General features: G+C 36.3%; 1 protein-coding gene across 12 annotated transcripts in view; it reads right to left on the minus strand.

The window, feature by feature from the left end:
- The window catches only part of MAGI2 (membrane associated guanylate kinase, WW and PDZ domain containing 2), a 708,943-nt gene that overhangs the window by 290,231 nt on the left and 392,296 nt on the right, over positions 1–26,416 (minus strand). For all 12 annotated transcript variants that reach the window (XM_014255224.2, XM_088054941.1, XM_005526021.3 and 9 more), the window contains one exon: positions 949–1,068. In XM_014255224.2, the coding sequence (XP_014110699.2) occupies positions 949–1,068 (120 nt within the window). The remainder of the gene's footprint in view (positions 1–948; positions 1,069–26,416) is intronic.

Raw genomic sequence — 26,416 nt, forward strand, 5'->3', positions numbered from 1 at the left:
CAGGACAAAAAAGTCTTCATTGTCTTTTTTGCTACAAGTTGAAAATATGGGGTTGATTTTCGTAAAATGGCTCTACTCACCCAGGTATTCACATATATATAGGTCATATTTTTCCTATAAAGGGTGTTCCCTCTAATTCTGAATATTGCAGTAAAAAACCACTATCCATTACCCAGTTGTTTAAAATACTAGTGTATTTGCAAGAAACATCTGGTTTAAAATAGTGTATCATTATTCTGGTTTTATTAAAATACCCCGCTATGTAACTGCCCACCTCTTTACACCAGATTCACTTTCAGGATAGCTGTGTTTTGGAAAAGGTTTAAAATCAGATGAATCATCGGTTCTCCTGGGAAGCAGTCATGCAGTAAGCTGCTGGCTCTTGCCCCACAGACAGGCATTCCTAATACAGCCATTAGGACAGCCCCCATCCCACTGCCATTTTACAAAATTAATGAGTTCAATAACTTTACAAATCCCATAAAACAGACATGACAGAGCAAATTCTTGCTCCGTTACTTAAGTAGTGAGGTTTCAGCTTCTGATATAGATGGATAATTGCAGGTTCCCATGTGCAAAGGAAAAGTGTCAGCCTTACACCTGACTTCTGTTATAGAATGTGTTTGTCCTAGGTTAGAAAATCAGCTGTTTGCAGAAATTCTGTGGAAATGTCTTTGAGTACTTGGTGTAAAGGATTAGTGTTCCTGTCCTGTTATGCAATGTAGTACCATGTTTCTCTTAACCACTAAAATATACTAAAATTACAATGAACCCATCTGCATTTAACTTTTACAAATGAAAATATTTTCATAATAGCCATATGGCTCTTTACAAATTTCTGATGACAGTAGCAATGACACATTTGTAACAGGATATCCCAGTGCAATTCCATCAAATTAGAAAGCTGTGCAATGGAAACATGATACAGATTTAGCAGTAAAAGCTTACCTTCATATGTTCCACTTTCTAGGAGAGCACCACTTTTCTCCAATTCCATAAAATCTTCAACAGTGATGAAAATATAGTCCACACCAGGGACTTCCCCCTCCTTATGTGGCCTTGTGGTGCCTATTGATAAGATGAAAGACACACTGTCAAGCACATGGCCTAAATGCAGAATGATCTTTTTGAAAGCTTTGGAAAAGTCACAAAGTAAACCATTTACACAACATGTTATATAGCACATCTTCCTTGTGAGGATGCCTTTCAAAGCAATCTAGCTACATTTGCTGAAGCTGACAGAGGTATATGAGATGTATGTTTAAGATCTTGCCAGATATTATTTGCATACATATTTATTCTCACTAATGAGAATAAATGAGACTATCATATTGTTGTTCTTTTTACCTTACTAGAAAGACCCTTAGTGAATCAGGCATTCAGAGGTAACACAAACCAAAATCTTTTCTACAATTAATCTGCTTCATGGTATTTTGAACATTTATTTAGAACACAAAATAAGAGTTCTGTAAGTAAATCTGCAAGGGTTATATTCACATTGCTTGTTTCAGTGCCATAAGTGGACTTGACAAATAGTTAGGCTTCAGGGCCTGTGGGATAAAAATCACCTGCTAACCATGCTGTCAAATTGCAAAGGTGTTTATATTTAGTTATTGCCTCTATTGTCATCTCTGGATGACAGAACTCTGTAAAAGCTGACAGATAATATTACACACAGCTTGACAAGTGACTTGGCTTAGCTAGCAGAAGTTGGGATGTTAGCAAGGAAGAATCTGAAACTGACCTGATTTCCTAATGGTCCAGCTTATCGTGGTCAGACTATCTCTGCTTTGACTGAAACCACTAAGTCTTAAAATTCCATTTGGAAATGGAAGTGGTTTAGGTTCTCCTCAGTCTCTAAGTGTTTGAAACATCTTATTCAATTTTTTACTGTACTGTATTTTACTGTACTGTACTTGCATTGCACTTGCAGGGTTTGGTTTAGAGACTGTTGACATTGGGAAGTAGCTAGAAGCCTGTCCAAACTCTTTTCTCTTACTTGAAGACACAAAGACATAAAAGTATTAGATTAACTCGATTGCCTGTCATAGAGACCTTTTTCCCTCAGATACAGCCTGAAGTCCATGTCAAAGACTGGATGAGCCTATCAAGATAATATTTTAGTACCTAGCATGGGGAATATATTTTGATAAATGTATAAGACCCTTCCCTCATTTTCTCTGTTTCCAATTCCCTTCTCATCTCAACATTTCCAACTAAAACTGGCTGTTAATTTCTGGGAATTCTCATACTATTATCTGGAGTACTCTGTCCATATGGAGTTCTGTGTGCAGTTCTGGGCTCCTCAGTACAAGAGAGATGTGGAGCTCCTGACGTGGATACAATGGAGGGCAACAAGGATGACCGGGGGACTTGAGAATCTCTCATGAGTAAAGGCTGAGAGAGCTGGGCCTATTCAGCCTCAAGAAGGCTGAGAGGGGACCTCATTAATGTGTATAAATATCTAAAGAGAGGATGCTAAGAAGAAAAAGACAGGCTCTGCTCAGTGGTGCCACCCACTAGGACATGAGGCAGTGTCTGATGCACAGGAGGTTCCATCTTCAGGAAGGTGTATCAGGAAGATTTTCTTCACTGTGCAGTGACTGGAACAGGTTGCTCAGAGAGGCTGTGGAGCCTTCCTCATGGAGATAGTCCAGAACAATTTGGATGCAATCCTGGGCTCTGGAATGACCCTGCATGAGCAGGTAGATTGGAACAGATGCCCACTGTGGTCCCCTCCAATCTGACTGATTCTGTGGTTACTCTTGTGTTTGGAGATGGTATGGATAAAGCACTCAGACACTTGGATTGTCCACAAGGATGCTGAATTTATCTCCCATGGATTATCTGACCTCTGGGGATGCAGCAGATCTCCAGCCCTTTGTGAGAGCTAAGCACAGGGATTCTGCTGTGCCCCTGAGCTCCAGGGAGCTCTGTTAACAGCACAGATATCAGATGTTTGTTCTGCATGCTCTGTCCTGAGAAATTTTTCACTGTCAAAGAATATTGACAGAAACTGTATCTTCCTCACAAAACACTGGCTGTTCCCAGACACAGCACAGGGAGGAAGCTGGCATATTAGATGAGTATCTCTAGCTTACTGTTTCTTCAATATTTTTTCATGTAGACATGCTTGGATTACCAGTTTATCAATCAAATAAAAATACAAATTACATAAAATGCTAGCCCTGCTTTGAGTGAAAATTTGGACCAGATGATATAAAGAGCTCCCTCACAATTGAAATGTTTAATGATTTTATGCTATTTATATTTAATGTACTTTTTAATGTAAGTTTGTTTTAAATACATGTATATTCAGCAGTCATGCATGACAGGTGACGGCAAAGTCTCAAAGGAGGTCCAACAACAGACTTGGTTATCCCTGTGTTTCTCTACTTTGGTCACAGTCTTTGTTCAACTTGCCTACAAAACTGTAATGGGCTAAATTTCAGATTCTGAATCCCTCTCTTAAATTGGAAGCTTAAGACCTAATCTTTCTGCCCTTATATTACTTATTCATGTTTTTTTCAGATATGGTACAGATATGATATCTTTTGCATATGCCTTGCATTAATTAATTATTAATTAAATATTCTGTCTAATCTGCTTAGACCATAGCAGGAGATAACACTGTGACTTGGATGGTTCCAGCCTCTTATAATATTCAGGGAGCCTGATCCCAGAGCCCTGCACTACAATGTGTACTGAGGGTTGCAGGCCTATAAAAAATCATGTAGTCACTTCCCCCCCAAAAAATGGAGAAAGGAGCAAACCATGATCTGTTGCTGCTTGAATTCAGGGTGACTCTTACCCCAGGTACAGCAGCTTCCATCCCCAGAAGATCTTTTTTGCTCTTGATAAAATCTTGCTGAGTCCCATTTCCTTCCTGCATCTGTTCTCCTTCCCTCAGGCTGGAGGACCTAAGATCTTGGAAATTGTTAAAGCAACTCCCTGGCTAATGGAATAATCAATGGTTATTGCCTCTTTTACTCTTTCACCCTGGAGGAACCCAGTTGTTGCTAATAATACTTCTGTCATCCTTAATAGTTTTCTGTAAGCACCATGGACTTTGCAATGTGCATGTTTACAGAATTGGACATGGTTACTGGAGCATCTTAAACACCCATCAAGGTCTGAACATTGAGATCTATATATTGCAATCTTACAGACCACAGGGAAATTCTTTCCTTGTTTTTAACCTAGAGGTACACTTCTTAATAGATTTTTGTCTTTTACTATATTCATATAGAAGAATAATCAGGCCTAAAACGTATGGTGATTCAAGACTCAAAACAAAGGACTAATTCCAAGCCTCGTATTTCCACAGAAACATATCTTTTGTTATGCAGCATCAAGTTTTAATAGGATACAGTTGTTACTACTTATATTTATTCTTTATCAATGCAAAGTGGAAAAATGAACTCATAATTTTGTTACCAAGGTAACCCATGAAAAAATTATCTTTGAATTCGATAATGAAAGAATATTATACTTTTAGATCTTTCTAAAGACCAAAAACAAGGGGTATTTGCACTATGCATATTTCTGACAAATGCAATTTATTAGTGCTGTCGAAGGCACAAAATGAGAGTAAAAAAAAGGTAAAGTAACTATGACCAGTCCAGTCATGCAAGTGCTGCCACACAACCTGTAGGTACCTTAGAAATTGCAGTACCTTGGTCTATGAAATCTGGATTGGTGTTGACTTTCATGACCACTTGCATCATTCACCAAATGGGTCATTCACTGAGCAATTATTTTGTTTGGACTTACAGCTTTAAGATGGATAGTTGGTAGCGTTTAGAGATATTTAATGTGTGTGCTATATCTTTTTATTACTATTATTCTGTTTTGAAAATACCCTTTTCTTTGCACCTGGTTTCTTCTCTTCTACAGGGGAGTTGTGGTGATTTGGCATACTTGAGTCCAGGCTTTCCATGCTCATGTGTGTTGTAAGGTGGTGCTATATTCCAGGAAGGGAATTACGTGCTGTTTACATAAATAGCCTCTGAAACAGTATTTTTCCTTTAAATGAGTTTAAGACACCTGAGGGCAGGTGTTTAGACACATAAGAAATCTTTACCTCTATTAAAAAAAAAAAAAAAAAGAGTGTGTTAATTTACTAGCAATAAACTATTTTTGAAATACTGCTTTTATGAGCTTGGGGAACAATAAATTAGGGGAACTTTTATGTTGACTTCTAGTGCAGATTGAGAAAATGGTGAGTTCATGTAGTGTTCAGTCCAGATTACCTTTATTAGTAAAAAGGAATAGAATTATTGATTCTAGAAGAGTTCCAGGGTTAGAAAGCTCCACACCAGTTTGTAGAGGTAGGAGAACAACTGGAATTTATAAGTGTCTTTTAAATCTCAGAATTAAGTTACATAATTAGAACATTTTAATGTTTATTTGGGAGTCAAGTGCACAGCCTATCTTTGAACATATTTCTACTATTTAGAGGCACTGAATCTTCACAGTCTCTGTCCAGCTCTGCTGCTTTCAAAAGCAGGAAAGGTGCTCCCTCAGTATTTTTTTTCTGCTAATTCCATGTAGTTATGGAAAAGAAAAAAAGGCAAATTCATTTATTTATATGTCAGTATAGGAAAATGAATATTAGTTAAAACTCCCAGAACTATCACAGGAAATATTCGCTCAGTACTTTAGACATATCTTAAGGAACATTTCATTTACTTGCAGTAAATAATCTGTACTCTACAGGCTTTAGCAGCATCACAAGGTTAATATTTTTGTGTCCTTGTAGAGTCTATATGATGGTCAGAATAGTAGAAGTAAAGTCCTTACTCCCTGCATGGCCCAATACCAACTCACAGACTGGGCTCACAGGTTTCAATGCTCCAAGCTTACAGGCATGTTATAAATATTTAAATTATTACTTTTATTTTTTTTTTTTTTGCTAAGTTAAGGTCAAACCTGGCACACCACTATCCAAATTAGCTGATTAATATTTGGATTCACAGATTGGTTCCTACCGCATGAGGTAATTGCAAAAGCAAAGGTGTGTCTTTGCCACAAGGATTACAGTGTAAGTTAAGAGCACAGGAATAATCTAGTCCTTTTTGCATAATGACCTACTTCTAGAGTAATTTTCCAAGTGTATGGAAGAAAATAATGTCTTGTTTTTCCTATCTCTTCCAAATGTAATAAAATGCAAGAAGAAAAATATCTTTAATATATGAAGCCCTTTTATTAGAAATTCTACTGAGAATTTCTTCCGTAACTCTGCTCTGTACAACAGCTTGTTGTGGAACATGGTCTGCCAGGCTGTCATATATTACAGTAGCTGGAGGGATCTCTCCTGCAGAAACAGACTGCTAATCTTTAATAAACTTCAGCTGAGCCCTTGGTATGACCTTGTGTACACTTTGCCTTAGAAAAATTCAACACTACTTAATTAGGTCTTTTGTTTGTTTGCCAAATTACTCTGGAGCACTATTACTGTGAGGAGCTGAAATGTATAGGAAATTATACCTATCTTGTCAAATTACTAACTGCATTAAGCAGAGAAGCACCACACTTGTCTTGATCTACTGAATTTCCAGCTGAAGAGAATAATAAACATAATTTTCAAGTAAAGTGATTTTAGATGTACTATAAAGCCAGAAGCTTCAAGTGTTTATGACAATTCTCATAATAACAACATAAACCACGATGGTTTAAGTCCCGTCTTGCCAATTGTCATGAAAAATAAAAGTGTTTCCCCTTTCCAAGTGTGCAACACTAACAATTTCTCTGATGTATTCCTATTACTGCAGAAGCAAAGGAATGAATTCCAGATTCCTGAAAATGTTTTTCAGGGGTAATAGTTTCAAACTGCATTAACATTTGGCAAATACGATCCTGAAGAAGATCTGGATTATAATTAATTCAAATTTAGAAAAGATACTGAATGCTCTACAGTGAGGCAAGACCACAGCTAAGAGGGGATCTCATCCATGCATACAAATATCTGAAGGGCAGGTCTTAAGAGGGTGGGGTCAGGCTTTTTCAGCGCTGCCCAGCGACAGGACAAGGGTCAATGGGCACAGACTGAAACACAGGAAGTTCCATCTGAGTATGAGGAAAAACTTCTTTACTGTGAGGGAGACAGAGCAGAGGAACAGGCTGCCCAGAGAGGTTGTGGAGCCTCCTCTGAAGATATTCAAAACCTTCCTGGACACAAGTATCTGCAACCTGGTGTAGGTGAATCTGCTTTAGCAGGAGATTGGACAAGGTGATCTCCAGAGGTCCCTCCCAAACACAGTCGTTCTGTGAAAGCAGGCATTTAGCAACTGCTGAGCTCTGAGACTGCAGCATTATTTGCAAAGCAGATAATTTTAATAATTAATTTGCAGAGGGGAAAATCAGATGCTATTTTGAAGAAGCAGTGTGTTTTTACTATAACTCCTGGATTATCTGATCAAGTTTTAGTACAAAGGGAGAAGCAGGCAGCCATACTTCATCACAGAACTAAAAGCTTTATGTCTAGGTGCTTAATTCATGTGAACTAAAAAGGAAGTTTTGAAATCCCTTTGCATAATTAGCATCCACTAAGAGTAGCAGAAGTAACAGATGAACTACATGGCTCAATCTACTGTTCACTGAAATTAGGTGGAGAATTTGATTCATATCAAAAGATACATGTAAAAAGAAAATAAAAGCCTCACCCATGGTTTTCACAGTTTGTATTACAATTTGGGATTCATGACATTGGATACATTTTGATTTTTGCTGAAGAAGGAAAACATAAGACTGAAAATCAGTTTTAACAGACTGTGCAGTGGGTTTTAGTGCACATGTTCTACACCACCACATAATCCTTAGGAGAAATATTTTATATTATATAATGTAAAACAGAAACAATGGATTCCTGAATTTTAGATTTATAATGCACATAGGCTCCTATGTCCTTTATGGAATATGCATTCTTTGAATGGTTCTTTAGATCTTCATTATTTCCAAACTCGAGACACATGCATTAGGTAAGCTAGATAAACTTCTGCCTGGTGGTTAACAGGATTATTAGATTACAGATGTATAAATCCTTTGAAATATCTTTTTAAAAATTATTTTTAGATTCAATATGCATTCAGAAGCCTCTGATTAAACACAGTCTGGGTTTTCTATTTGTTCTCTTGGTTTCGTGCAATGTGACAGACAGTGAACAGCCTTAAGATAATTTATGCACTGTAAAATAAAGTCATATTGGAGCTGAACAGAAAAGTAAAACTGAGAGATGTGAATGACAGTAGCTAAAGACTGTGAGTAGGAACCTTATATATTTGTTTATTTATTTGGTAATTAGAGGACCACTGGAACCAGCAAGAAGAATCCAGAGAAGAAATGCAGCACAACAGCTGTGCAGTGAGACAGATACTTGGAGATGTTTCTTTAAAATGTGGCATATCCAGAGTTACCCTTACAAAGTACAAGGACCTGAATATTGCACTTTGTGCTCTTGTCCTGTGTTAGGCACAGACACAATATGTGTTCCCTCTTCAAGGGAATTGCTGGTTATTGTGGCATCAGTTGAGTCACTTTCCTGCAGTTGGTGAATTCTCATTAAGTCTGCAGGGTACTTTCTTTGAGAAGAACTCTGACCCAGTATTAAGCCACATATCCAAGTTTCATGGCCAATACAGCATGTGAGCAAATAAAATAACTTCTTTTTCATTATCTTTGCCAATAGTAGTTTTCAAGATAACAATAAACTTCAAAGATAAAAACTAATAACAGAGAAGTGTGAATTCTTTGTGTAAAGTTAAGCATGGACAACTGCAGAAAATAGTAGTAAAAAGAATCACAAAAGCTGTTGCTAATGCAGGTATCTTAAACATTTAAATTATATTCTTCATAATTCCTGGAAAATGTCAAATTATGAAATTGGCTGTTCTGGCATTTGGAAGTACAGGCCTTACAGGGGTTAGCCAAGTCCCTAAAGGAATCTGATTTTCAATGCTCAAAAAGTGGAAGAGATGAAATGAAGGAAAATCAGCTACAAATAATTTTGGACTCCACATTATTGCCTCAAGAGGTTTTTGTGTTGTGTGTGATTGGTTGGTAGGTTCCTTTTTTTTACGACAAAAATTAGAAACCTCCAAAAGACACTAAGATTTTATTCATAAAATCTGTTAATGTCTTAGCAAATGCCCCAGCAATATATCCCAATATCATTAATGCTTATTAGAAAATGAAAATTCCATATCGGCTTTCCAAACAGATATGAAAGCAGTAAACTGCCATAAAGAAATACTTGAGAACAAAACTTAAAATCTGATGATTAATGAGTGGTAGATTGTGGTGTAAAAAGTCTGGGGTTTTATTTTAGTTAACTAGGAACTGGTTGAGCTAATAAATAATTATTAGTGTCCAAGATTTTTTTTTGTACATGTTTAGACAGTCACTTTTCTTCTTTCCTGCTTTTTCACTCTTTCAGGTAAAGATATCAACTAAAACATGATGACAAACTTTTACCTCCTTTGTACATTTAGACCTTGATTCCTGTGGCACACAGTTGTTGACACCCCCAAAAATCTTTACTACAACTATAAAGAATAGGTTTTACATGAAAATGAATATATGTGCACAAGAGAACTACCCAACTAATGAAGACATACATTAGGGCATCATGATGAGAGACTCACACATGCATGAACATTTATGTTTCTACACAGATTTATAAAAATCACCTGCTAATGAGATCCAGACAGAAACTTTTGATGTTATTAACAAAATAAAAGTTTACCTAATTACATGCAAAATGCCTTCTACTACTCAAAAAACTTAATTAGAAAAAGGTTTCTTATGGTCTTTAGAAGAACAAAGTCTTTGCTGGGAAATGCTTGATTTCTGAACCTTTTCAAGAGAATAGATTATATAGTTAGAGAGCTATTTGCATAGTAGTTGGCATGGGCATCTCTGCTATACAGTGAGATATTACAGATAAATTTTTGTCCAGTATTAGCAAATTTGTTATTCCCGCTGATGGTTATAGACTGGATCATCAGTGGAAATATTATTGAGATTTGGGATGATTTGTTTAACTGTGATGCCAAAACATCTATTTATTCTGCACATCATTCAAATATACCTCCAGAAATCATGGAATCACACCACTTCCAATGTAAAGGACAACATTTCTGCTATCAAAAACAGAACCTGCTTTTTTACCTCTTGATTTTATTAACATTACAAATTGTTATGGATGATCCTGTTATGCAGCTTGTACTTATTACCACATAGAGATGAAGAACTCTCTTAAGTCATGCACACACCATAGTGTACCTTGAAAGGTTCTGCAATGCCTGCAATAATTACTTTTCAACTCAAAAAAACACTAATATTCTTATTTTCTTTTTATATTTTATATAAATATAATATATATATATATAAAATATGTATAATATATGTATAATATATATGTATAGGAACCCAGCCACTCTGTATAGTGTCTGTTTAATAGAACATTTTGAAAGGATTTGTGAAGTTGTTAGCTGTTGCTATTAAATCTCTGGAAATATTTAAAAATGGATTTTCTAAATCTACATCTTACTTTGAGAGGCATTAAAAGAGGGACTGTGAAATAGGCTACCATAGAAACCATCCACATATGTATTCTTAATCAAGCTCATTTCAGCTGTTTAAATTTCACAGAATAAATAATACAGAACAATCAATAATGAATAAATACTATAAAGCCATAAAAGGATTTTAAGAGTATCAGGTCAGATAACTAACAGAAAAATGAAGGGAGTTTATGCTTAAAATAGGCAACTGCTTAATATGTGTGAATGAAAAAAAAAAATCTTATTTAGAATGTGGCAGACTTCAGATATGTCTATTCTCTCTCCATAGTCTTCAGATTTATGTTCTCGTGCACCTCTGAACAGTATCTGTTCACAAGGCATGCCAGCAAGACCCAATCCAGGGCATTTCTGAATTAAAAAGTACTTTCAGAAATTACAATGGAAGATGTCTGAATGGTAGAAGAGAGTTACGTGTTACTTGATCTTCATATTTTCCTGTTCGTAACTAGTTCCAATGGTTGCATTCCTCGGCTTTCAGCCCAAAAGTTGATATGCACAGCCAAAACTCTGAACCAATCACCAGGCACTGGACCAGACCTTGGTTTGGTGACAAAAAGATGCTCAGATGGAACAGCAGATACCGTTGCAATCATTTTTCCTGAACAAGTTCGAAGAAGAGAATGAGTGGTTGTGCAGTACTGTGTGCGACACTTCCAGCAGATTCCCTGCTGAAATCCCTGGTGGCCAACTGCTATGCAGACAGCAGAGCAAATGCTCTGCTGAGACACAGGGAATGCTAGTCCCTCAGTAGGGATCCCATCAGTGCTAGACAGCATTTCTAACTGTGGGATGCCACCACATGCCGTGGAGGGCCCTGAGCAGAAGGAGAAGTCACGCTGTGGGACTGCTTCCCATGGCAGCACTGCTCTGCCCCTGTGGCAGCACATTTCTCATCTGAAGGTTACAGACTGTTGAAGGCTGCACCTCTTGGGCACACTGGCAGAGCAAGCACATGTTTTCTCGTCTGCTTCTAGAGTAAGACAAAACATCCTCTTTCCTCCTGTTGCTTTCCAGTACAAAGAGCAAAAGTAGTCTATAGACAATAATGATGTGAACCCCTGTGAGAGACTGAAAAGTTATATTTGAATGTTTAAACATTGTTAAAATCACCAAAGGATGACCTCTGTCCATTTTAGCAAACTGCTCATCTGTGACCACCCAAGCCAAATCCCTCCCAGAACGCATCTCCTGACTGGAAATGGACTGTGAGTTAAACCACCTGATGGAAACTTGAGACAAGATAAATCTGGTACTATTGTCCAGCTATCTCAAAGCTAAGGAGAAGTAAACAAGCTTGAAGGGAGAAGAATGTACCCACAAAGGAAGCCTTTCTCTGTAGCTGTGTTGAAAACCAGCTCTGGCTGGGTTCAGTGGGGGAGGCCAAAGCCCACAGACTCATTTGCTGAGGCCAGGTGTGCACCCCTGACTGGGAGGCTCAAACCCTGCAGTCTGGCATGGTTCTCTTTGTAATGGTCATTGTCCTCTGCTCAGGGTAAAACTGCCCCCACTCCCCCAGGGAAGGTCTGATGGGGCATTAGTGACTCAAAAGGTGCCACAAACCATCACAAACCCCAAAGTGCCCCCACACCCATTCCTGAGACTTCCACCAGATGACTGCACAAGATGTAAAAGTGCTGTAGCAGATCCAGGGTGTGTGGTAAGAGACAGTGTAAAACTTTCCCTCCACATGGGGAAGGTACCTGGGCATCCCCACCCAGCCTGAGCCTATTTTAACCCACGGGACTTTGTGTTTCAGGGGTTTCCCCCACTCCCTACGGATCAAGACCATCACTTTGATCAGCAGTAAACTACACTGCAACAAACAAGTCTCATTGTGAGCTCTGTAGGTGGTTATTTTTTAATTTCTTTTCCCTTATACATTTTCAAAAGTGATATTTCTATGCTTTCATATTGCTTTATTGCTACAGAAAATAATAGATAAAATGGCTACATAGGTGCTTTCTTTTGCAACCAAACACAACCAAACTGTTCTAAAATAAACCCTATAAACCCGAGATATATATATATATATATATATATATATATATATATTTACAAACACAGATGATTCAGTGTCTTTTCTCTCTAATCCACCCCAAGGGATCTATCCAGAAGAACTTGGTTTACACATATCATCTGGGTAACAACCCTTAAAAAAAATATTTTTCCTTCTCTTTTTCTTCCACTGTTCCTTATAGAGAATAAAATTTTCATTGAACTAAGACTTTATGCAGTAAATTCCAAAGAAGCACAGTGTTTTATTTTTCTGTTCTACCAAGTCCAGTTTAAAATAGGAGCAAAAAAATATATTCTTCTTTCATATCAATGAGTGTATCATGGAACATTTCTACCATGGTATTCAGAAAATAAATCTATTATTTTGAAACCATCTTAGTTTATATACTAAAATATTTTTCCTAAAAATATTACTTCCCATAAAACACAAGTATGTATTTGAAACAGATTTTTTCCCATCTGTTTTTAGGAAAAAAACCTATTTTCAGTTTAACTCACATTAATAAAAAAAATAATATAAAACACTCCTTGATAAACAGTAGAATAGATTATTTATACAGAAGTCATCATTTTATAGCATACTCATAAACCTTAAAGTGCATGATGTAAACATAAATATTCCATCTTCAATTTTTTAAAATAAATTGAAAGATCATGTTCATTCTTGTTTTGAAGATAGACAAAAAAAAGTGCTTACATTTAACTTCAAAAGGAGTCAATTACAGTGAAACTGAGGAAATAAATGCCACCTAATTCTGAATGCAGGAAGCCCATTGCTATTCTTATCTTCAACAGAAATTATCTTGGAGGTGTAGCTATTCCACTGGTGAAGGTTGTTTCACAAGGACTACATGATCCAATTAATGGATAAAATCCTTATTCCAGAGAAATATAAATGTTATGTCTGAATAAAAAAGTGCTTGGAACAACCTAAAGGATTTCAGTCCCAGGTGTGACCTTGATGTTTTTCTTGTATTTGACAAAGCTTAAAGAAAAGTTATTGGTGAGTAGCAAGCATTACTGTGGTTGGATAACAAAAAATTGATGCTTTTCGTATACAGTAAGGCTTCCTCTTCTGATGAGTTCTAATAATCAGTCTTGCAACATTAAATTCAGTAGTTAGTAGAGAGCAGTTATTTTAGCTCCAAACAGTGACTAAAAACTAGCATCTGTTCCTACTGATGATAACTGAACAAATTAAAAGTACCTGTCTCAAACTGAGGCAGATCTAATTATCCTATTATTATTTTTCTATATGCAATGAGTTATTATTTAGGAATTTGTGTTCCAATAATTAGTATTAGACAACCAAATTCCCTGAGATGTGTGGGTCAATGATTCTAGCTCCCCAGCTATCAGAGAACATAGATATTCTGTATTTTTAGTGATATCTTCCTTTCCTTTCAAACATCTTAGGATTTCTGTTTCTTCAAAGTTTAGCTCTGTACACCTATGTAGAGTAACACTATTGCTTTTTCACCTAAACCATCTCTCTGATCCAAATCCTGATTTGTTCTGGGTTGTTTTTTTTTTATTTGGATGGATTTCTTTTTCTGGCACCACACGCAATTCATACAGTGGTCCCTTCATCCCATTATGTAAAAATGACTTTGCATTCAACAGCTGTAAAAATTCAGATGAATTTATAACTTGTCAATTTACTTCAAGTAGTGTACATGGCACACATACATTGCCTGCTCCTTAGCTTGCTCTGCACTTGTCAAATCCACAAATATGTACTTGTTATGAAGTATGGCTCAAGTTCAGACACTTCAGTTCTAGGAATTGTCATGCCAGACAAGCTTCTCCTTATTTGAGCAGTGGTTAGTCTCCCTAGCTGAACAGGTTTTTATCTCAAATAATGTGTGGGGAAGGTTTTCTCCTTTGGGACACCTTTCAGCATTGTGACCCTTTCTAGGAAAAGGTGGTGTCCCCACATTTACACTGCAGGGCTGCTTTGCTACCATGGGTATGGCAATGAACACCAAGACAGGGAATTTATTTTGGCTCAGGCTCCCTCCTTGTGTTTTTGCAGCAAATGACATTTGTCACTAAGCTGTTCAAACATGAGTACTGCTGTGCTCACTTGGTACTATCAGGATATACTGCTGTATTCAGACTTGCCAAACCTCATCTAATTCTGTGCTACAATTATTTCTCCAGAGGAGAACAGCAGCGAGCTCTGGAAGAACAAGCCATTGCTGCAGTTTTATAGGAACAGCCACATATAAAAACATCAACACCACCACCATCAATACTTGTGCCACCATGCTCAACAGAAGGAAGAAGCCATTTACACCGTGGGAAGTGACTTTTCTCCTCATTTACCAACAAGCCCGAGGTTTGTCACTCAGCAGGACTTCCACACAGCTGTGGAACCAGCTCACAGGGAGTAACATTCAAATCATGAGCTTTCTCTGATGGGTTACCAGATGGAACTTCAACTCCCACTTTGCAGGACTAGTTTACCACAAACAGCCACAGAACTCAAGAAATTATGCAGACAAAACTATTATTAGCCCACTAACTATTACAGACAAAACTATTAGCCCACAGGAAACATAGATGTACCACTGGTGGAGCATCTTTGTCAACCATTTGAAAAAATAGTGTGGTATCTTTAGTGACCAAGTGAATACAGGTCACACAAAGATGTGACGTTAATGTCTAATCCCCACAGTTTAACACTAAATTCATTGATTTATTAACTGTTTTGCTTGTTTTTAAAATGTTTGCTTGGTTTTATTTTTGTTTTAAAAGAATGTGTTTCAAAAAATTAAATTTGAATTCCAGTATAAAAGGCTCCCTGAATTAATAAATAATAAATTTAATAACAGGTTTTTTAGGTTTTGTAAACTAGTCAAGAACTAGTGGCTACGTCAGTTGACCCGGAGGAAGAAAATTTATGAGAATCAAAGCCTTTTTTCTTTTAGCTACCATAAACAACTTCTGAAAGTAGAATAAAACAATCCAGCAATAACAGAGTTTTATGTTTGCTGAACTCCACAGGAAGAAAACTTAATAGAAAAAAACAGTTTTCAATACACGGTGTTTGCTTAAGGCTGTTAAGGGAAGTAAGTATATTTTTATTATATATTTTTATATTTTATATTTTTATTTGTGTGTATAAAAATTATATTGGTCTGCTGAATTACATCAAATAAAGATAATAATTATAAATTACATAATGCTATAATTACTGAATAAAGCCACCCCCTTGCATATCCACTAAATCTAATGTTTGCAATGTGTATTGTTTGCACATCAATCTGCAAAAGGAACACTGAATTTTAATGACACTTTATGAAGATTTAAGATGTAAGAATTATGAGTGAAAATTGGCCTGTTTATTCTTTAACTCACATTTGTTCTTTATTTTATCTGCATAGAGAAAATTAATTCACCACTGATAACTGATAGGTTCTGTGATTCACATGAGCTTCAAAAAAAAAAAAAGGAACTAATGAGGATGATATATATCCAGAAATCTTCAAGTACATCTAATGAAACATTTCAATTTATTGAGATATTATTCAAAGTATGTACGCAGTAAAGCATATTCATACCATGTAATACCAGAACATAAAAGATTGTTTAAAGTTTTAGTAGTTAACATTTTGAGTAAGTCATCTTATGAATGTATGAAGATTTTGGAAATGATCTATTAATCACTAGTGGGAGTGTGTTATATTTCTATCTGAAATAATCTATTACCTACCTAAAGTCTGTATCTCTTTCACAATTTTTTCCTGTGATGTAAAGCAAGTTCTAAAAAAATACACACCCATCTCTTGTCCTTTCAGAGCAGTCCCAAACTGCCACTAGATAAGAAGGTAAAGACACAATACAGGCTGTTGAATTTTTGATCAGCTACAAATAAAGAACTATCAAGTTAAGTGGGCTCAGCTGATGCAAATCTCCCATGAGAATCAATTCTACAGTTCCTGACATTCTGAAGTAAGTTTGTGAGACTTTTCTTGTGAAATCCCTAAAGGAAAGAACAGAGTTATGAAGAAACTAACAATATATAATCATGGGTGCAACTAGCATAAATAACAGCAATTTCATTGATTTATACCAGCCAAGAAGTCGATCTGTGGCTTTAAAAATTTTCATGTAATTGAAATCAGGCTTATAAATCACACAGTACAATTTCATCGTACTTTAATATTAATTTAAATCTAAAATTTTGCAATAAATAGCAATCTCTCAATTCCTCTATCTCAGAATCCAATAAAGTCAAGGCATTCACTGCAAGTGAATTAGTTCTCTAATATCAGAGAGCACCACTATATCACCTGTTAAACCTTCAAGGATTCTTGCATAGATTTTTTTGTGGGCTGTTGTTTTTTAAAAATAATAGGTATGTAATAGGTATATAGAAACTGTATGAGATCCATAAATGAGCCCTCTAACTAAAATGTAGACAAGACAAAGTCTTGACATATTGCAAAGTTTGGAAGAGGCAGGAGACTTAACAGAGAAAATGGTAGGAAGATAAAGCAATTAGTATTTCAGAAGAAATTGGTTTTGTATGGTGGCCATCTCAATAGAAAATGCATTTTACTGAGTGCAAACTCATTTCTCCTAATGAAGAAAAAGGTAAAAGAAAATCTCCTCAGGTGAAATGTAATGGATCATAAGCTCTTTCAAAAGTACCTTTAGAAGAAGACATGAGAATGGAGAACAAATGCACAGCACCAAGTTCTCTGCTTTCACCCCGTGCTGCAATATCCCAGAAAACCTTGCTTTATAGCAATGTGGATATATCTTCATTGGTTCTCTAACCTTGGATGTTGCTATGTAGATGTGTTATTTTTGTCTGCAGTGTTGAGTTTATACTGTTGGACATTTTAATAGTAATTATGACTGTCCTTCTAACAAAGTAAAACTGAGTGACATAGACGTCACACGTAAATGTTCTCTCATTGTTTTTCTTTCTTGAAAGAGCTGAAAGTCACAATGTTGCAAAAGCTGGAACGAATGTCAGTCATACTTAAATTTGCTAACTACACTTTGGTAATAACAACACGGATAGAGGAAAACCTGATGAATAGTTATATACTAGAAATAAATGTAGTAGCCATTAGAGAACAGAAAGGAAAATACAAGAAATACATACACATTCTTTATCCAAATGATCCCAGCATCCCTGAAGATTTTGTGCTATTCTAGGAACACATTTAAACACACATAAAGCAAATGAACTCATAATATGTTGACTCTGTTGCAGCAACTAGGGTATACAGAGATAACAGGAATATGAATGAAATCAGATGCAGCTCCAAAGCATGTATGTTCTAGGATATCACAGTGGAAGGATTTAATTAATATTTTAAATTTTACATTATAGGAGAGTGATTGATGTCTCGAATTATACAATATTTTTAAAGCAGGAATTTGGTTTAATGTATAATTATGTGCTTCATAAAATGTTTAGTACCATGATCTATCTAGTAGCCAGAAGGTGAGCATTCAAGCACAGAGACTAGAAAAAGGTGTATGTTTTTAATATTGAGGCTAAATGACAATTTGAATGATTATCATGTAGTAGCTTCTGTGTAACTTTAAGGTTATTTTCGTAGGAATTGCCTTAATTGTTAAAAACAGTTGAAGAACTCTATTCTTTATGTAACACAGGAGGTCAGACAAGGTGAACATAATGATCCCCTCTGGCAGTAGAACTTATGACTCTATGAATTCAGCATGAAGTTAGAGATGATTTTAGCTACAGAAGTATTCATTTTTGGGTAGTGTACTCGTTCCTCAATCTGCCTCTCATCAAAGGCAGGTAACTGGATGAGACAGACACAGAAGCACCAGCTTCCAATAAATAATATGGATAGCTTACCTCCATCCAGGGATAACTTATAGTCTCTGGAAGAGATATGACACTTGCATACTTAGATTCAGGGATTTCCAGTCCCAGAGTTTAAAACCTTCTCAGGACTGATCAAGAATTGGTGACCAATCTCAGATATTTTACACAAGCAGATTTATAAATGTCACTCTCCAGTCAGTCTTCTTTCACTTAAAAAAAATCCACTGCTTCCAACTGAAACTGGATTTACTAATACAGTGGTTTTATTAAGAGACATCCAAGAATGAGTGGGGAATGAATTTCTCCACCTAAATTATCCCCTAATTTTTCCAAATACACAGAAAGAAAAATTAGCAAACACTATAAATTAAAATATTAAGATGGGAAAAAATTACATCAGAAGTAATCAAGCACTGGAACAGGTATCCCAGAAAGACTGCATATCACTGTAGATTCTCAGAGTTAGCTTAAAGTCTTGAGCAACATGATCTACTATCCAAGATGGTTATAACTTTGCAGTTGTTCCAGCTGTGAGTGGAATGTTGGACCAAATTATACCCAGAGAGACTGTCCAGGCTAATTATGAGATGATCCTGTGATAATGGAGTTTATCAATAAAAGAAGTGGCCACTTCTACTCAAGTAGAAATGCCCAGGAGAGTACTGCCTGTCTGAAATCAAAATTCAAATGCACCAGCATCACCAGGCTTTGCTTGAGATTTGTTTTGTGCTTTTGAATAAAACTCGCATTTAGTGGGGAACACTCCTATTCCCTTCAGCTCAAACCTTGAGTGTCTGACACAACTCCTGAAACATGTAGCAGTTGTCACTAACTAACTATGCCATGTGCCCTAAGGTCCATCCCAAATGTTCAATTACACCTCTGCTTTCTTGTCCTCAGCTGGCCTGCAAACAGGAGTACTTAAGAAAGAGTCACCTGATGTAAAAATGGAGCCAAGGAATATATTATATTTTAGTTACAGTAAGCCAGTCACTTGGAATTAAAAATGGGAATTTCTGCTTTTTATATTTTAAAGAATGATCTTGTTCTTTATGACAAACAATCTCTATTTGGCTTCTGCTAAAAGACGTAGTACTATAATAAAAAGCAAAATGTTATATAAAAGTAATGGTAGCAATGTTTATTGAACAAAGAAACATAAGATATTCAGCAGTCCGCTTTTCTAAAGCCCCACCGGAGCCCTGAAGGAACTCATCCTTGTTAATTGGAATTAACAGAAGGGATGTTACCAACACAACAGGCTGTACACAATTGTATAGCTATATGTTTTCTGAGGAACGGTGATGTTACGTGATTCTCATAACAAGGAACAGGACACAGATGAACCTGAAATCTTACCCTGTAATGCCATCTCCCTTGCTGTGTCATAATGATTCAGTTTTGTTGATCTGGGAATACAGAACTAGCATAAGCAGTTTTATTGGAACACTATGTTTTTTCTTTTTTTCTTTTTGGTAAAATTATTTTATGCTGTCAAAGAAAACTAATGACTGGATTTGTGTTTACTTCATAGGGCACTACAGCACACTGGCATGAAAAGACCTTAGAGGGAATTTGTAATTTCTCTGTTTTCTTTAACCTGCATGACGGTACAGATGTGAAGGAGACATAGATTTTCCCATCAGCAGCACACTTTTTTACTTTGCTTTAATTAACAGATTTGAAATTAACTTTCCATTCTCCATGGACTTTTTGATTCTGCAGCTTATTTAACAAGATACTTTGATGAAGAACTTTAGAAGGTTTGTAAAAGTTCATTACTGAGAAATCTACATTAATGTCAGAAGGTTTTGACTGAGATACCCATTATTATGTTACCTGTAGCAAACTTCTAAAGAGCTGTTTTTGCAGAAAAACATATCCAATACATGAGGAGGGACTTTTCAAGTGCAAAACTTCAGGTTTTTTTGAAATGCTAATATGTGGCTATTTTATCTTTGGAAGTGATAATATTTTTACTGACATTTTGTACAGAAATTAAATATAATATGGCTAATCCTATAAAACTTAACATCATATTGTATTTATTTATTGAATAATTTTTATAGATTGGCTACTGGTAAGTGCACTATTTCTTTTTTGATTTTGAACTACATTCTACTCAGGAGAAAGGAGATCTTTCTTTTCATTTCACATGCTAGAGTTTTTAGCTGCATGACACAAAGTGCTATAGAATGATTTTACTTCACATTGTTTTGCCACATGAACAGCAGGCAAAAATGCAATTAATAATCATAAGCTGATGTTTCACCACACCTGAGATTAGGATTCTTAATTATTTTATACAGGCCCTACTTGAAACTTTTAAAGTTAAATAAAAGCAATAAGGAGACAATAGAAACCATTTGAAGTACATGGCATAGAACTACCAGCAAAATCAGAAAGCAGAAAATGGCATGAAGTTGACGACAGAAGTCCCAGTGCAGGTGATAGTTCATATAAAATATGGACAGTACAACTAATGTTACTGTGTTCTTAGCAATGCAGTATTGAATGTAAGAAGTAAGTTATTTTAAATGGAACACCTAAAACACTTAAACTCTAGAGTCCAGAGGAGTGTAGTTAAAGTAGTAGAAATTTCAGCCTTGAAAGACGAACAATAAAATAACACGTAACACCTCAACTAAAAACTTTTCCTCTACTATGTTTAGAGGTACCCAGTGCCCTTCCTTGATATACTGGGCTCTTTCATACCATAAGTATTTTTTCCCTTAACATACATTCCTTCAGAAACATAAAGACTATTCATTGCATAAATTTCCTAGGCCAGCTGTAATATGATCTCCTATATTTGGTTCACAGCATGAAAAGAAATCATCGTACCTTCATGCAATAAAATGTACTATTACACCAATTTATGTTGTGGAATCAAGAATATTCCAGACTTCAGATTGATTAGCAGTATACAAAAAGAGGTAAAATTTAATCCAGCTTTTAATCTAGTTTATTTTATGATAATTTATGGTAAAATGAAAAATGAAATTTCTGATACTTCTGGTTTTTATTATTGTTTTTATAATACTTTGCTACAATATAAAAATACTGGGTATAATGCCTTCAATTAAGAGTTCAAAGTCTTCTTAAAAAGGTCATCCTACAGTGCAGTTTGACATACAAACCTTGACCTGAAATAAATACAAGGTAGGAAATGATGCACACACTGCAACTATCATGAAATTACTCTCTATTTTCACTCTATTTTCTTATAAAAATATCTCCTTACTTAATATTGGTTCTGAAAACTACGAATGCAATGCTCTTGTACACATAAGAAAACAAGAAAACTAAAACTACAGAAGAAATGTCTCGTGGTTTTCTGCTCACATGTCCTTGAAAGAACCGACTCTTCACATAGGAAGAGAATTCAGTCTCCTCTCCTTATGTACTGATTTGTTGCTCCAAATGTGATGCTTTGTGTCCATCCACCAGGTACTGGAATGAGCTCACCCATGTTTATCCAGTGTGCATTCACTGTGCCTCTCTCATTAGTGAAGCACTGACCCAGAGGTGACATCCTCATTTTGGATTAGTGAAGCAGTTAGAATGTGCCAACTAGAGCCACCACTGCAGATTTCAGCTGAGTCAGAGAAACAGGATAAAGTCTGAAATAAAGTACTAAGAAATACTGTTTTCTGTATTTTAAAGTTATATTTTGAAAACACAGTCCACAACAGTCGCTGATTCAGGGACCTAATATGTAAAAATAGCACAAATACAGCAAGACTTCAAACTTCACTGGGCTATTGCCCCACACTTTGAATGCACAAAGCTAAGTTAAGATTTCAGATAATCTTTAGGAATTAGGACCCTCACATCTGAAAAAATCTTTTGAAACTCTGTTCTGTTCTATTGCATTCTACTCTAGTTTTTTTTATCATTATACTATGTCAGTAACAGAGGCAAAATTAATAACTCAGTATTACTCCACAGCATGAAAATGCTAGGATATATGGAAAAATTACTCAAGCTAAAAATTAACAATAATGCATTCTTGATATCTCCATGCTATCATGCAGTGTTAGAGAAATGATGGGTGAGAGGTAGCAAATACAAGAGCTGGAGTTCCATCATGAGTAAAATCACAAAAAACACTCTTTCAGCTCCAGAAGCATTCTCATATGCTTATATGCATTGTGGTGTCAAGTCTGCACCCAACATTTAAGAAAGGCATCTTTTTAATTGTCTTTAGTGACCTTGCTCATGTTAATGTGACAATTCAAGTAACACCTGATGTACAACTGCAAATAATTTAGGGCTAGTTAACTTTTGTTCAGATTACTTTCCCCAAGAATATGGGAGAAAAAAATGAGCTTAGAATAACCATAAGGTCTGACAGCAGAGTAAAAGATGTATATTGAGGACAAATGCAATGTCCACAAGACAGGATAACAATTTTCTCAATAAAGCGCCAAGAGGTGGAAAGGGTGCAAAAATTTTTTTTGGGCACTTTTGCAGAACAACCAGGAGAAAGATTCAAGACATTTTTAGTAAAGCTCAACAGCTGGAATACACCTCTCATCCCCAAGACACCTCAGCATTGTTTGCTCACTCCATAATACCATATTAATTCATAAAGGATAACTTAAAGAGACAGTTTGGAAGAACATTGCTACTTCTATCACCCTTTGCAAAGAGGTATACAGACTTTCTTCATTCATTATCGTTAAGCTGAACATTACAGGGTCTGGTGAAATAGCTATGCTTGCATTTTGCATATTATTGCTGATTTTACATGACAGATTTTCTGCAATATATATTTGCACATATGAATATATACTAAGTATGCATGTTAAAAAAATATGCCTGTAACACATAACAGCCTTTCCTCATTCTTGATTTGGTTTAAAACATAAATTCTGCTGATCTTTCCTGAACTTCTTCCACTGTGTACATGATTGTCTGCTTTCATCAGGTTGGATTTTAAATATGTAATTACTTGAAACATACATGAATCACCCTGAAGGCAATTCCATTTAGGGACTCTGCATTGACCATGAAAAAATATTTCTCCTGAGATTTTAAACGACTTTGAATGCTCTGAAAATAATTCCACCTAGTGAGGAAAGAAAGAAGAATAATTTCAGATGCCATGTCTATGGCCAGTTAGAGCAGCAATAAATACATCAATTTATAGGCACAAATAGCTCAGACTCCTGAGGATGGGGGTCTTGAGCATGCTGTAAGGAAGAAAGAGTTGTCTCTCCTGTAGTGCAGTTCTGCAGACATTTACTGTCATTGCTGTAATTTTTAAGGCGGTGCTGCTTTGCCTCCTGTCTGTGACCTCTTTCTTCTGAAGGTATTAAGTACCTACGTTCTCGTGTGTTCTCCAGCTCATAGAAATGACAAATTTAAAACACTGATGTTATTTTCTTCTGCAAAAAATGTTCTGAGGCCAAAATCAGAAACATTTCAAGCTAGAGATAGCAGACAAGTGTGGGACAGTAAAAATAACAATAACAAGACAGACTGTGTGCATTTACAGGGTTCTCTTCCTCTATTATCATTCAGGTAATTGACAGATTAGCCAGGAAATGGCTCCAAAGGTGCAGCTTTGGCAGAAACCTGACTACTTTCATCCTGATTGTTAGCGTTAAGTAACATTGTAGAGTTTGAGATGTCTTCAGGTGTAAACAGACTGTTACAAATATTTGTGCTACCTGTTCTAACAGACTTGGGCAAACAGCTCTAAAGAAATGGCAATACACAAAATTCCTCTCTAAATAGTGATGGACAATTAAGTTCCAGCAGATCATGTTTTCTGGGTTAGACTCCTGTTAAGTCTCTGTTTCAATAACTCTCTTTTACTTATTACAACCCCAACTGAAAATACCCTCCACCACTACTTACCCCATTACTTCAAAATCCCCCCTCCTCCCTCTTCTTTCTCATTGAGTTCCTATGGCCTTATTATTTTAATTTGTAAAGCATTTGGGGAAATAGTGTGAAATAAAGACTATTGACAACTTTGTTTTGTTATGCACTTACATGAGTTCTTACAAAATTTGCACACTCACTTTTAAACACCCATTCTGCAATTCTAAAAGCACAAAACATTTCATAAAAAGTCTTCAGGGTATGAATAATTGCAAAACATTGATGGATTACTGTAGAATAACAACCCAGTAAAGGCTAATGTGATACTGCTAAGAGCAGTACCTAGAACATTTACATCAAAATTAACTGAGCAGGCACATATTCAATTTCATCATTTCTATTGCTGTCTCTTATCCCTTAATAGAGTCTCTGAGACACACAAATATCACTCACAGTGGCCCAGATTTATTGGTAAGCATCCTTTGGCAATCTCAGAACCGTTTTAGAGACTTGCAGAAGCTCAGCTCTTTAGCTGGTTTCCTATCTTGTGATGCTATTTCCATTTATTTACTGAGTGAGGAATTTACAAATCTATTTAATCTACTTGCTGAAAAGAAGGAAGTAACAATAATGCCATTCCCCCTGCAGAACCAAAGCCATTTTCCTAGATGTACTGAAGTGCTGATTCATGCCTTCATATATTGGCCTTATCCTATATAGCAGACATCAGTTTTCTATTTCCTGGAGAGGCAGGAAATCAAACTCACAGTCTGGTATGGAAGAGATTACATGGTTTGTGGAAACCTCTTGCTCTGTAAGAAGAATCTGAGAGCTGTAACAGCTTTTAAATTATAATGTACAAAGGCCAAAACCACTCCAAATGTAAATCCGCTAGGTTCAAAACAAATAAATTTATTTAGTCCATGAATCCTGCTTTCCTTAAATATAAATTACACATATATAAATTTAAAATATATATATAAATATAAATTTCACATTTCAAACAACTGCAACAAGTCCTGCTGTGGATTCAGCTCAATGCTTTCAAAAAATCTGCTGAGATTCAGGGCAGGCCAGATTTTCACAGATGGAAACGTATTGTTGCAAACACCTGACAATATTTTACATTAATTACAGACTGCATCCTCCGACCTCACCAGAGACATGACAACAAAAACCTTCAAAACCACTTTTTCCCAAACAGGTGCATGCACATCTTTAGGTTTTATTATCAAACAAGCCTGTTCTGCTCAAAAAATCTGTGTATAAACCACTGCAGAAGAGAAGATAGCAGTATCACAGATGCATGTGCACGGTGCAAGCTCGGTGCTGAAGAAAGGCAGAAATCCTTTGGGGCAGGCCTGACTTCTCCCAGCGCCATCCCAGACCCTGTGGTGACCCAGTTTGGACTCTGTGATAATATGATCTGAAAAGCTTTGGAGCACTTATGTCCACTGGAACTTGTCTGTGCAACTTGTGGCTGTGTAGGTTTGGGAAAGTATCTCTGAAAAGGTTTCTGAAGGAGAAAGCAATTCAGTTTGAGCTGTGGGGTGACAGTCAAGGTTTGCAGCACTGTGAATTTCTTAGCTGGATACTTCCATCTTCTCTTAATGGGAGATGTATGTTGATATTGGTCATTGTGGGTCAGACCCCTGCAGTGCAGAGCAGAGAACATTGGAAACAGCAGGAAGGATGACTCCCTTCCAGAACTGAACAAATTCCCCTCTTGGACCTCAGCACATCTTGTTATGCCCCAAATTCAGGGACTTGCTTACATTTTCTTCCATGAAGGAAAAGTTAAGACTACAGAAATTCAGGAAATGAATGCAGGTGCAAATACACACCCTGCATGTAGACACACCCTTCTTTGTCCTATTTTTTTTTTTTTCTCTTTATCATACACACTTAAGACACCTTACAATGTCTAGGTCTAACAGCTGGAACGTAGGCAGGAAGAAAATACCATCATCCCTCCTTTGCACAAGGAGATCATCCAGCAACTCAGTGAGACTTCATGGTGAATGAGGACTCTGGGCCTGTTGGCTGAGCCACTGCTAGAGTTTACAGGACTCTTTTCAGCTGGTACCTATGGCTAGATTTGTGTTCCTATACTTGGAATTTTCAAAGCTGGATACATCTTGTCATGATAAAGCTTCTTCTA

The sequence above is a fragment of the Pseudopodoces humilis genome, chromosome 5 (assembly GCF_049639895.1).
Source record: "Pseudopodoces humilis isolate 2021_Gansu_Grassland_sample_001 chromosome 5, ASM4963989v1, whole genome shotgun sequence".
Taxonomy (NCBI): domain Eukaryota; kingdom Metazoa; phylum Chordata; class Aves; order Passeriformes; family Paridae; genus Pseudopodoces; species Pseudopodoces humilis.